General features: G+C 46.1%; 1 protein-coding gene across 3 annotated transcripts; it reads right to left on the bottom strand.

The window, feature by feature from the left end:
* Positions 1-4,663: 4,663 nt before the first annotated feature.
* Fst (follistatin) lies at positions 4,664-11,174 on the bottom strand. 3 transcript variants are annotated; one of them, XM_038324265.1, is made up of 6 exons: positions 10,775-11,174; positions 8,669-8,860; positions 8,014-8,232; positions 7,476-7,700; positions 6,604-6,831; positions 4,664-5,885 (listed from the first exon to the last, which is right to left on the bottom strand). In XM_038324265.1, the coding sequence occupies exons 1-6, from the start codon at positions 10,857-10,859 to the stop codon at positions 5,803-5,805; spliced, it is 1,032 nt and encodes a 343-aa protein (XP_038180193.1). In that variant the 5' UTR covers positions 10,860-11,174; the 3' UTR covers positions 4,664-5,802. The 3 variants fall into 3 exon arrangements, with proteins under 3 accessions (XP_038180193.1, XP_038180195.1, XP_038180192.1); XM_038324267.1 differs by having other exon boundaries at positions 4,664-6,155; positions 6,604-6,834; positions 10,775-11,173; XM_038324264.1 differs by having other exon boundaries at positions 6,604-6,834; positions 10,775-11,171.
* Between the last annotated feature and the right edge of the window lie 1,765 nt (positions 11,175-12,939).

The raw sequence follows: 12,939 nt of genomic DNA, 5'->3' as shown, positions 1-12,939 counted from the left end.
CCTTCCTCGGATTTTAACTTTCTCCTCTGACTTCTTGCTGGAGTTCGATGTTGTTGAGAAAAGCTTACTCACTGTAGCCAGAGACCTGAGTCCTTGGGGAGTGAACACAAGAGATGTTTGGTGGGAATATATCTAGCCACTAGCCTTGCCAGTTGGTTCCTTGGCCATATTCTTAAAATAGAAAAATGACCAAGTATAGCTTTGCCAGGACGACATTTGTTCTAATCCAGAGAGTGTGTTTTTAAGTGTTTGAAGGACTCTGCCACAGGAATCTTGGTGGCACCAGCCAAGATGTCTGAGGCCCAAGGATGGCAAACCCCAGTGACCATCCAGTGCTCATGGGGGGATTCCAGCAAAATAGAAGCTGGGATTTGGACATGTCTGGGCAGGTCTGCTGACTACATAGGGCAAGCATGCCTGGAGTCTATTTACATAACAACTTTTGGCTGAAGTAGGATTGTGTTGTGCTGCGAATGGAAAGTGGGATGGGACCAGCAGAAATGCGTCAATCTTGGGAGCTAGGTTTTGAAAAAGTAATCTCCTTGAGCAAATGAGCTTCATTAGGCAACAGGCTTCTTTCTGACCTGGCAATGACATAGTTCATATTCACATATTTGATAACTTGGAAACACCCAGCTCTTACCCTCTTTAGTGATCTCCAGCCTGATGCATAGATTTGAACTAAAATGAAAGAACATTGATTTTTTTTTTAAAAAAATTTATTAGAAAGAATTAAGTTGCGTGTGTGAATAAAAAGATACAAGTCACATTTTGGACTTTGGAAAAGCTGACAGGTGATTTCCCTTTTATAAAATTTCACTGGAAATAATATCTCTATTTTTGAAAATCATATGTATTTGCTATAGAACTTAGAACTGTTAAGTTTTGTTAAATACCAACATGGACATAGTACTTTAAAAATTATATTTACTCTTCCTTCAAAAATTGTTTACGCTTCCACTTCAGGTCTCAACTTGTATCATTTCTCATTTATTATTTTTTTCAGGTGATAATCACAATAGCATTTTTAAAGCTAATAGTAATAGGGAAGGAAACTTATTTAAGGTCGGTTTGGGGTGCCAGCCACTGAAAGCAATGCTTTATATGTACGCATCTCCAGTCTCTTAGTTCTCATGCATTGCTGTGAGATAAATCATTATCCTGATTTCAGAGATAAGGAAATCGAGACCCAGAAAGGCTACATGAGTTGAGTTGTTCACTTTGTATGGCAAACAGTGGGGAGAACAGCAATGTTGGGTATTTGAAACGTTTTACTCTCATTTTTAGGAAGAGGTTGATTCTCAGTTTGGTAAGCTTATTTTTTCAGGACTTCTCTTAGGGCTAACATTGTATACTTAAGTCAAATTTCTGACTCACTGGTATTGTTTTCTAGGCCTTTTGTCATACCATACTCTCTCTCTCTCTCTCTCTCTCTCTCTCTATATATATATATATATATACATGTATATATATATAATATATATATATATAATTACACTCGTTTGTTTGTGTAAGTGTGTGGGTTCTCTCTTGTCAGGGATTGTGTGTGTACAGCGGTAAGAGGACCGTTCTTCTTCAGGGTCAATTCTTCTCTTCCACCAAGCTGGTTCCAGGGATCAAACTCAGACCATGAGGCTTGCCTGCAAGTTCCTGAACCCTTGGGTCATCTCACTGCGGGTTGCCATGAGCTTTTATAAAATGACTTTGTGTTTCATTCGCTTCCGTGGAGAATGGGTAGTTTTCTGCTGTGTGCCTTTCCTTCCTGAGAATTATTTTAAGTTTTCATTTGTATATATTTTCAAGTATACAGGAAATTTGTCAAAAATAATAGCACTAAAATTCCTATGGCTTTTACTGTGACTTGTCTGTTGGCAACACACTCCCCTCATCTTTTTTGTACTGTCTTCCAATATGCTAGATATGAAGACTATGATAAGAGTACTTTAAAAGCCGCTTAAAGATTATATGTAATTTTCTCTTCCCCCTAAGTACTTCTATCTTTACTGACTGTCTTTTACATAGTTCAGTACAGTAATCAGTTTTAGCATATTTAGTTTGGATACAGAACGTTTCATAGGAGACTATTCTGAGTCTTCTGTGCCTCACAGCATTTCTCTCTTAGCTCCAGTACAGTCTTGCAGGTGCCCTTTAATTATCTTGTTGGAAAGTGATTTCAATTAACGCAGATTTAATCCCTGTCATCCTTCAGAAACCATATTCCATATAGTCTACAAAAATCTAAATTTGAGTGACATTTGACAAGAGTTGGGCTTTTGACTGATTTTTCATTTTTATATTTTGCAATTTGGAAAGCTTAGGATGTAGCAAACCAATATTAAGATTGTTTACTAGTAACTGTTTCTCTTAATAGTATTATTATTAGATAAAGTTTAAGTTCCATAGTTTCGAGTCATAGTTGAAATTTTAAAAATAATAATATTAATCTTTAAAAAGAGATGTCTAGAGCTGGGCATGGGGCAGAGTGCTCATCCACAGAGTTCTTTTCTTACTTTTTTTGTGAGGAGGGGGTGCTAATAAAACTAATGAGAGACTAGTGGGAAATATGCTGTTCTGAGAAGGAACTTGGGAGATACGGGTATCTGAAAGAAGCACGGTTGATACTGACAACTCTGGACCGCAATTTTAAATACATAACCTGGATGCTGTTTAAAAGGCAAGCAGTCTGATTTACCAGTCCTGCTCGCAGAGAGGTACACCAGTGTCCACTAAGTGTGGTGTTTTTACCTGATTGCCAATGCAGCTTTAAAGGCGTGTAGCATCCCAGGGTGAAGCCACAAACCCACTTCAGGAAAGGCCATGAAACTGTATCTGGCCAGTCCTCTTTAGAGGTTTTCCCTAGTGGAAGCCAGGAGCTTGTTTGTCCTGGAGGATTTAAGAGCCTTTCCTTATGGTTAATGGCATGGGTTAGATTTCTGCACCTCGGTTTCCCCCTTTCCTGGGAATCTGGGAGACAAATTCTCTGGGCTCCTTGTTTTGACCTAATTTCTTCCTAGTTGCCAAGTTGAGAGTCAATGGTCTCTGATTGTAGTTTTTAGTAATCACTCATAAGAGAAAGGGCTAAACGTAACAACTAGGACCTAGGTATTTGAAAGAATATTCTCATTTAGCACTGGGAATATTGGCTGCTTTTGGCTCTTCCCTGCTAGTTTTGTTCACTTCTTTCCAGCAGACATTCACTGACGTTTTAAACATGCTTAGGTTTGGAATCTGAGGCGCACAAGGAACAAGAAACCTGTGGTCACGATTTATGTATTCCTGTGTATTACAGAGACCATTGTGTCTGAGTACCGTTCTGAGGCTCTTCCATGTGTTGACAGGTTTTTCTCCTACCTTGTTGTATTCACTGTGGATCACAGACATCAGGGTGGAAATCATCTCCACTCTCATCTTACCAACGTCCCATTACTATCCTGCCCATTCCAGTAACTGGAGTTTTGACTGTGCTTGTCAAGTATGTATCAGTCTGTTTATACTTTTCCTTGTGATGCATGGCATTGCCTTTTTTTAATTTTATTTTTGTGTATGTCTGTGTGTCTGAGTGTGCACACATGCATGCAGGTGTGCACCGAGGCCAGAAAGACCATCTGATTCCTTGGAGCTAGAGTAATAGGCAGCTATGTACTGCCTGATGTGGGTGCTAGGAATTGTACTCTGGTCCCCTGGAAGAGCAGCAAGTGCTTTTAACTGCTGAGGAAAATTTCTAGCAAGTTTTCTTCTTAAACACTAGGAAACATGCTTTACTTAGATGAGTTCAGTGGGCTGCAGTGGGCTGATGGCTGTGACAAGACAGCTAAGACCAGTAATCAGGTGTTCATAGGGATACACACAGTATATGCAGTTTACACATAGTATACACACAGTATAGTATACATAATATAGATGTACTTCAGGGAGGAAGTCACATCTACAGTGGCTGTTGACACATGCCTGTCCTGTAAGAAGTGTTGAATCTCTGATCCTCTTAATTTTCAAACTCCACCTTTGTATGTGTGTGTGTGTGTGTGTGTGTGTGTATGGCTGGAGAGATGGCTCAGCAGTTACGAGCACTTACTACTCTACCAGAACACCAGGGTTTGGTTCACAGCATTCACAAGGCAGCTCACAACCGCCTGTAACTTTAGGCATAATTTAACCCATGCAAATGAGGTTAATTGTAAAAATTGATTTATGTATGTTCCCTTGCATGTGTGTATGTCATGGACATGCCTGGTGATAGAACTGAAGTTAGCAGACGATTATAAGACATGTAGGGTTTGGGAACCAACCCTGGCTCATCTCTGAATGCTCTTAACTGTGGAGCCATCTCTCTAATCCCAATTTGTAATTTAAGTTTTTTTTACTTTTTAAAAAGGTCTGCGTGCACATGCACATGAGTGTAGGTGCCCTCAGAGGCCAGAAGAGGGCACCAGATTCATTGGAACTACAGGAAACCCAGCGTGGGTCCTCTGGAAGTGGATGGACTGCAAACTCTTAACCCCTGAGCCACCTTTTCAGCTCTGGGTGATTTGTATTTTACCCCACTTTACAGCAGCTATTGCTCTCAGCACTTGATCAGTGGTAACTATATCTCTATAGCATGTGCATTTTTTTTTTAACCCAAAAGCTAAAATAAGTTACTTTTCATTGACGGGAACTGAGACCATTGGCTTTTTAAATTTTTTTTTTATTTTTTCACTCATCATTTATTTACAAATACACATTATAACTTTTATATACATTGCACATTTACATGGTAGAAAAGTACAAAACTATATATTTAAATGAATTTATATTTAACTTGCCATGTTTGAAAATATAAAATTGCATCAGAAAAAAGTATTATGAAAAGCAAGAAACTTGAACTGATAAAGCTTTGATGGAACTTTTAGTGACACATTGGTTGAAAAAGAATTAATTGAGAAGGTACAGCTGACTACCTCAAAGGGAACAGTGAATGACAGGCCGGAAGGGTAACGATCACCTTCCTTTAGTCTCCTGACACCCCACGTCACTATGTCTTTGGATCTGCAACATCATAAAAGTACATTTCTCGACTCTTAAAGCCTCTCATCCTCTCTCACAATGTTTTCACCAGAACAAGGGCACGGAAGCAGACGGTCCTTCCGAGACGCATATCCTCTGTACCTTGTATCTGAGGCAGAGTTACGATGCCTTTTGGTCAGTCAAGATTCCTTGTAAACAGAACCCGAAGGATCAGGTATGTACAGAGTAGGCAGCTGAGAATCCAATAAATAAACATGACAGAAACTGACATGCAAATTTGTTAAGAGGTGGAAAAGAATCTAACAGCAGTGAAATGAAGGGAGACAGATGAGTGAGTGGGTCGTAAGGAATGGACTTCAATGGTTTACGAGGGGGGGAACGGCTTTACTTTACAAGCAAGAGACCTCACAATAAATAACAACTGCTCTTCCTTTCACGAATAAATTTCTTCAAAAACAAGGTGTACAGTCAACCAGACATTTTATGTATAAATTATAAAACATGACACAGTATAAATAAACGTCTACAAGTCTCAACTATAGGCCTCATCCAGTAGACCACAAAATGACAATCTCTCCGTGCCCAGCGAGTAACAATGTGGCCCGGGAGAGAGCTTTAGGACAAAGGTCCTTTCATGTATAGTTTTCCCCCCAAATAAATAAGCATACACTTATTTACATTATGCACAATATATTTTTTCTTTTTCTTATTTTCTTGTCTATCTTTATTTTTTTCCTTTCTCTTGTTGTGTTCTGTTTTGCCCAAAGGCTATGTCAACACTGAACACTGGTGGAGCGTTTACCACTCTAGAATGGAAGAGATAGGAAAGCTGTAGTCCTGGTCTTCCTCCTCCTCCTCTTCCTCCGTATCTTCCGAGATGGCTAGATGGGGGAATACAGGGGGAGCTGTTGTTTAAACACGGATAACAACAGCGCAGAAGCAGCTCAGTGTACGTTCTCAAAGCCCTCTGATACAGCCGCATTACAGCGTTGCATTTTTACATGACTTGCAGTGTGATGCATTTTGTTGGCATCTGCAGTTACGCAATAAAGTTTTACTTAAACACACACAAAACAAACCACCATAATCTATGAAGTCAAAATTGCAGAAAGTTCTGGAGAATCAATGGCTCAGGTTTTACAGGCAGATTCCTGAAATCAGATAAAAAGCGCTCTTGTGTTCTAGGTATAACTGCTTTTCTCCTTAATTCAGAGTTAGTAGCCGCAACTACGATAAGCCGCAGCCCAGGTGTGATAATATAAAGCTGTCTTTGAAAAAAAAAACCCACAAACTTTTGAAGCAGTTAGTTTAGATTCCAGTGTTAATGAGGCAAAAGCAAAGCAAAATACTAGGAGGAAAGAAGGAACATCAAACAGCTGGAGAGCGGTTTTCAGAGGCCACCCAATGGCAGGCCATCAGGTCGATCCTAAAAAGCCAGGAAACACTGCAGAGAATTGGGCTGAGGACCAACGAATTGCTGGTGATTTAGCAGCTACCTAGCTTTACCAGAAACAGGTTTACACAGCAAGGTTTGTGTCCATTCCCCAGGGTTGCCTGGAAATGCCTTAACATGGCAGCAAGGTTAGAAATCACACTTACAGTTGCAAGATCCGGAGTGCTTCACCTCAAGCAACACGCCAGAGGAACAGGCGGCTTCTTTCATGGCACACTCGCTGGCATAGGTGGCATTGTCACTGGCGCAGACTGGCTCATCCGACTTACTCTCAGGGCAGAGCTCATCACAGAGAGAGCAACGGCCTCGGCCAACCTTGAAATCCCACAGGCATTTTTTCCCACTGCCACACTGGATGTCTTCACAGGACTTTGCTTCTAGGATAAAATACACCTGTGATGAGCAAACTGAGGGATCTCATTTCTTCCCCTTTTCCCTTTCCTCCATTCCCTACTCAAAGATGCCCATATTATACATATTATCACTTACTAAAGGGAGTAATGAAGGTGTTCTATTACAATCACACACACACACACACACACACACACACACACACACACACACACACCGTGGTTTCTTACATCTTATAAAACTGCATTAAATACAATATTCTTCGGAACAGAATTTCACAATAACCTTGAATTAAATATGCATCTGATTACTTCCTATAAGCGGGATTAAAAAAATCAGATTCCATCAATTACTGGAATCTGATAACAGGTTTTAGGAACTGTTAAGTAATTATTTTTCGCTCCCAGCAAGTCTGGCACTTTTAAAAAAATGTGTAAAATTGTGAATTGTGTGAGTTCTAAGTTTTCTATGATAGAAAACTGTTTTCTGCTTCTAGCCGGTGCGTTAATGCATCTAGAAGACAATGGTGCTTGAGGAGAAATGTTTTGGTTAAACAGTTTTCATCCAAACTGAGGACTTGGATTTACTCATTGGAGAGCCCCACACAATTAGAACAGATTTTTTTTCCTCTCCCGTCTCTTTTCTTTCTTCAATCCAGAATACCTACTGATACATTTTCCCTCATAGGCTAATCCAATCGATCTGCCCAGCAAACAGGTGGCCTTTCTCAGGTGGCAGGCACTAGAGTAAGTCACTCCATCATTCCCACACAGGTACTGCTCAGAGGAGGAGGGCTCTGGGCAAATCCGATTACAGGTCACACAGTAGGCATTATTGGTCTGGTCCACCACACAGGTGGAACTGCCTGGACAGAAAACATCCCGGCAAGTCTCTAGAAAAAAAATAAAAAAGAGGGAGACATTTCAATAGGCACCTTCTGGTCCTTAGGGAGTAAACTCTTGATATTATGAAGGAAATCATTAAAGCGAAGCATCCAGATTTTAACAGGCATTTGGGGAGCCCGGCTGTTTCCCAGAGGATCTGTGACTCCAGGCTGGCTCTTTCATTACCCTTTTGGAGTTAGAAAGGAGCCCCTTTATTCAGTGTCATTATTCTGATTCCCGGGCTCTTTATGGAGGCTGTACTATCCCCCTTGGGTCTTCAAGGGTCTATGAATGTATAAGATACTGAAGGGTGGGACCTACTTTTACATTTGCCCTGATATTGAACTTCTAGTTCCGGCTGCTCTTTACATCTGGCCTTGAGGAGTGCACATTCGTTGCGGTACGTTTTCCCATCCAGCCCACACACTGGACCCTTCCAGGTGATGTTGGAACAGTCCGGGGCACAGACGCAGCGGGGTTTATTCTTCTTGTTCATGCGGCATTTTTTTCCAGGTCCGCAATCCACATTCTCACACGTTTCTAGGAGTTGGAAAGAGGCAGGGATTCAAACCAAGGCCAGGCAGTTGGCGGGTCAGATGGGGGTGGGGTAGGGTGGTGGTCTCAAATGCCTTGCGCAATCAGGCATCCGAGATGGAGGGCCCCAGGTTGTCTACTGGAAGACTGGAAGGGATGGGGGTTGGGGATCTCAAGCCATGTCCTGTATCCAAATTCTCTCAAAGACCACACTGGTTGGCCGCTTTCATTACCACACTCAGCTAAGAAGCCTGGGGACCGACCTCTTCCGACCTTGTTTTGCCTACAGCGCGAGCTGGATTCCACCTAGCTAACTCCACCGGGGGAAACATGGAGAAACCGAACAAAATTCTGCCAGTCCTAGCCCCAGCCAGGCAGTGGGAACACTGAGGGCAAGACGCCCTCTACTGAGGGCCTGCCGCCTAGGGAAGAGGAGGCCCACCTTTACAGGGGATACAGTTGGGGGCGCCCCCGTTGAAGATCATCCACTTAAAGAGAGTATTGTCGTTCACATCCTCCTCGGTCCACGAGGTGCTCAGACGGCCGGTACTGCAGCACTCTTCTTTGCTCAGTTCTGTCTTATACAGGACCTGGCAGCGGCCGTTCTTTGCTTGGCGGAGCCAGCAATTCCCAGCTGTGAAGAGACAGGGATCAGGAGGTGAATGAGTGAGCAGCGGGGTAGGGGACGAGAAGGCTGCTAGAGCCGGCAAAGAGGCCTGGCTGGTCTGGGGACCAGCCGATCGATGAGGGGAGGGGGGAGGGGAGAAAGAGAGAGAGAGAGAGAGAGAGAGAGAGAGAGAGAGAGAGAGAGAGAGAGAGAGAGAGAGAGAGAGAGAGAGAGAGAGAGAGAGAGAGAGAGAGATCTTCCTCCAAAGGGAGAGAGGGGAAAGACCCATCACCGAGGTGGGAGGTGGGTTAGAGCCGCCGCCTCAGCGCGCTAGCCATATCAATGTCGGTTACCAGTGACCCAGACACAACACGTGCAGCCTGCATTGACTTTTACTAGACTGTTTACTTTTATTCGTCCCATTTCATAACCTGCAGCGACTGGAGGAACAGATTAGAGAACCTGACAAAAACAGGATGCGACGGATGTTTTTACATGTTGGTTTCATGTAGGCGGTAAGAGAATTATTTGTGACAGGGGTTAAGAAAGTAGAGAGAGGAGACGTGGAAGGGAGGGAAGGGAGGGAGCGAGGGAGGGAGGGGGTAGGGAGAATGAATATGAATTTTTCAGAAACAGATCAAGCAAAAGACATTTGTGAAAAAATGAAAGCAAAAAAAGCAGCCGGGCCCAGCCTGGATCTGCCCTGTGCGGCCTCGAGGCGCAGCCCGCCCGACGGGCCCGTTTTGCAATCGGCCAGCCCGGAGCACGCCCGCAGCCACCACGATCTTTCGAAATCTCCGAGGGCTGCTTTCCCTGGCGCCCACGTCCGGGCACCCAGGCAGCGCCCCTATCAGAAAGGCGGGCTGCCCAGCCTAGTGTCGGGCAGACGGCTAGGGCCAGTGCCCGGGAGGGCAGCTTACAACACACAAAACCTTGCCGCTCTAACAGGGCGGGGGGGGGGGGGGGTGGAGGTGTCCACCGGGTCACATATACCTACCTCATGTCTACCAAGAACTGTGCTAATAGTTTCCTCCCCTAGCCCTTCCTATGCGTTCGGACTTTGGGCAAGAAGACTTCTCATGAATCACCGAAGGGACTCGAGCAACTGGAGCGCAAGCTGCACGATCACCACTATTTAAAAAAAAAAAAATCTGCCCGGAGACTAATTGTAATAAAACAAATCCATTTTTAGAATTTTAGAAGCTAAACTTCAAGAAATATGCTCTTTAATCCACGTCAGAATTTAAATCGCTCGTGGACTGCTTATCGTTCCACAGAAAGTTAACAGGATGAACGAGGCAAAGTGGAGAAAACTGCAAAGTCCTTAAACCACTTCGGGGCTAATAACTTGACTTGTCCCTTTTCTTCTCCTTTTTCGCGGGGCTTAGGGAGAGGGGTGGAAGGAGCATCCACCAACACTACCTCCCTTTAAAAATCTCAGTACCCACATTTCCAAGTTTGGGCAAAGTTTCTGAAACCACGTCCCCCAGCCACCCAAGAAAATTCGGTATCTCCCATCCCCCACCCAAGTCATTTTTTTTTTTTTTTAAAAAGTCACCAAAAGATATGGAAGGAAGATAGGTTAGATTGCTAGGAGGTCGACTGTAATCTCCAGGCGACGGATGCTCGCCCTTCTCCTGAGCCAACCAGGAGAGATAACATCTAAAGTCATTATGGCCAGAACTTGGAGCATCTACCCCTAACTAGTGAGATTCCAGCTCACCCACTCAGGCCCTTTCCTTTTGGAGGATAACCCGGCTCTAAACTCTGTTCTCTATCCTCAAGTGTCACCGCTTCAGTCCTTTCCCCTTACTCCCGGAGTAGCCGAGAGATTCCAACGTCTTCCGAGAGCAGCGTCGGTCAGAACAGACCAAGTCGAGACGACAGAAAAGTAGAACCCCTGCCCAAGCAGAGCCTCCGGGCGCATCCCCCTCCACTCACCCTGGGCGCTGCGGTCCTCCATGAACTGGCAGAGTAGCAGCAGCAGGAGGCAGAGCCCGCCGGGCTGGTGCCTGGCGCAGACCATCCTGGGGCAGGCGCAGGGCGAGGAGCGCGGCGGCGGGTGGCTTGGGCGAGCGGCGCGCGTCGCAGAGGCGAGCGGCGGAGGGCGCAGCGATCCTGGCGCAGCCCCGCGCTCGCCACCGGCCGCCCGCGCGATTCAATGGACGTCAGAAGCCGGGCGCAGCCGCGCTTTAAATCTAGACGGGGGTCTTAAGGTTTGAGGTGGGCGGTCTCCCAGTGTGTGGGGCTGTGGGAGGGCGGCTGCGACCGAGGGTGTGCCGACTCTTTGGGGGTGGGGAGCTTTTAAAAGTTCAGTGTGAATCAGGTGACATTTCCCACCTTCTGGAAACCCTTCCCAATTATCTGTCGGAGGTGCCCGAAATCAAAGAGGCAGGAGGGGAATCGCCGAGTTCTTATTTGCGTAGAAGCGGGAGGGGTAGGGACGGGGAGGGGGGGGGGCTGGGGGCGACGCTTCGGGGGTGGAGAACACCCACCAGTCCTGCACGCCGCCGCTCAGAGCCGGCGCGCCCGGGGTGGCGTGCGAGTGTGTGTGTGCGCGCGTGTGTGCGTGTGCGCGTGTGAGTGAGGAGGGCGCTGGAGGAGGCGCCCAGCGGAGCGAGGGGGGACCCCGGGAGTTGGTCCCCGGCACCTTTGCTCCAGGGCTCCAGAGAGACTTCTTCAAAAGCCGCAGGATCCCGGAGCTGCTGAAATGCCCCGGGGGACAGTTTCAGGAACCTCCCGGTGGAGCCTTAGCGCGGGGTCCCGGCGACGTTTTGTGTCCCGGGGTCTCTTGCGTGTCTTACTTTGCGGCCACCGTGCCCGCTCCTCCCCCGCCCCCAAGTCCCCCCAGTTTGGAGTGGTTGCTAAGGACCCCGACCCCGGACACCTTTCACCCAGGCGGAGCGCTGCGGAGACGCGGCCCTGGCTCTCCACAAGTCAGAGGCAAACAAAAATGTTTAACACCTCGGAGCCGGCCGCCCCCCGGCAGTCTCGCCCTCTCCCTTTCTTTTCTCCCCTTTCACTTCGCGGCGTCTGGAGTCGCAGCCCCGAGCGGGGGCGCCGACGTAGGCGGTCTGCCCCCCTCCTCCCCCCCGCTCCGAGACGCCCCAGTTTCTGTCCCGAGTCTCAGTCAATCTCTCTCTCTCTCTCTCTCTCTCTCTCTCTCTCTCTCTCTCTCTCTCTCTCTCTCTCTCTCTCTCTCTCTCTCTCTCTCCTCTCTCTCATATTAAAAAAAGAAAACGATTGCACCATGATAATGAACTTCTGCAGCTTCAGTTTATTGAGTGCAATGCCTGGCATTCTTCGCCGAAAGTTGGCGGGTCTTCTCATTTATAACATTTTCTGGCACGGCTGAATGAAACTGAGGAGGCGATATTTCCTTTTATATAAAACGATTACTTCACGGAAAATGCTATATTGTTTATTTCAAAGCTGCCTTTTAAATTCCTATTCTTTTCGCTTCTGAAGCCCGAACGACAACAAACAGGCGAACTATGCAGACAAAAATTCTTGGACATTCCCAGGTCATTGGGATTTGTTCTACGGATTTCAAATTCGCCCTTCTTCGCTACCCGCGCCCTACACTCCCCCCTCCCCCCCGACCCCTCAGGTCCTCCTCTCATCCTCCCACCCCCATCTTCCATCACCCTCCTCCCACCCCCTCCACAACTGCAAATAACTCAGTGATAACAGATTTTTTTCCACCAACTGCAGGAGATAGTGCTAATCTTTTAATAAAAGATCCCATTACAATGGGATCTGTCTGGACAGACTATAATAGATCCCGAAATACAGCCGTGCTAATATTAGAAGACAGTTGTTTGGGTGCCTCTCAGACGGGCCCAAGCCCCCCTTTGAAAGTGGGCATGAATCACAAAGCCCCGCGGCCGCCGCACCTGCACCGCGCGCATTCGGTGCAGCAGGCTGGTAAAAACGAGTGACCTCGCCGCCGCTTTTCGCTTTATAATTACAGTCCTGAGGACGAGAGGAGAGGGGAGGGGAGTGGGTGGCCCGGGCTTTTTGCTCACTTTAGACGGCTCTGGGGCTCCACATCCTTCTTAACCTTTCCAGATTCATTTTGTCTGTTTCTGTCTGTGTGCCTGTTT

Source organism: Arvicola amphibius, chromosome 3, assembly GCF_903992535.2.
Source record: "Arvicola amphibius chromosome 3, mArvAmp1.2, whole genome shotgun sequence".
In the NCBI taxonomy this organism is placed as follows: domain Eukaryota; kingdom Metazoa; phylum Chordata; class Mammalia; order Rodentia; family Cricetidae; genus Arvicola; species Arvicola amphibius.
This window is presented reverse-complemented; position numbering and strand designations above follow the sequence as displayed.

What these genes read in the sequence shown, in the direction of transcription:
- Fst (XM_038324264.1), bottom strand. Translation starts at nt 10,859, where the DNA reads ATGGTCTGCGCCAGGCACCAGCCCGGCGGGCTCTGCCTCCTGCTGCTG. An exon ending in GGAGGACCGCAGCGCCCAGG is followed by an intron (nt 8,861 to 10,774) that starts GTGAGTGGAGGG and finishes GTCTCTTCACAG; the next exon opens with CTGGGAATTGCTGGCTCCGC. An exon ending in GCACTCCGGATCTTGCAACT is followed by an intron (nt 5,886 to 6,603) that starts GTAAGTGTGATT and finishes TCCCCCATCTAG; the next exon opens with CCATCTCGGAAGATACGGAG.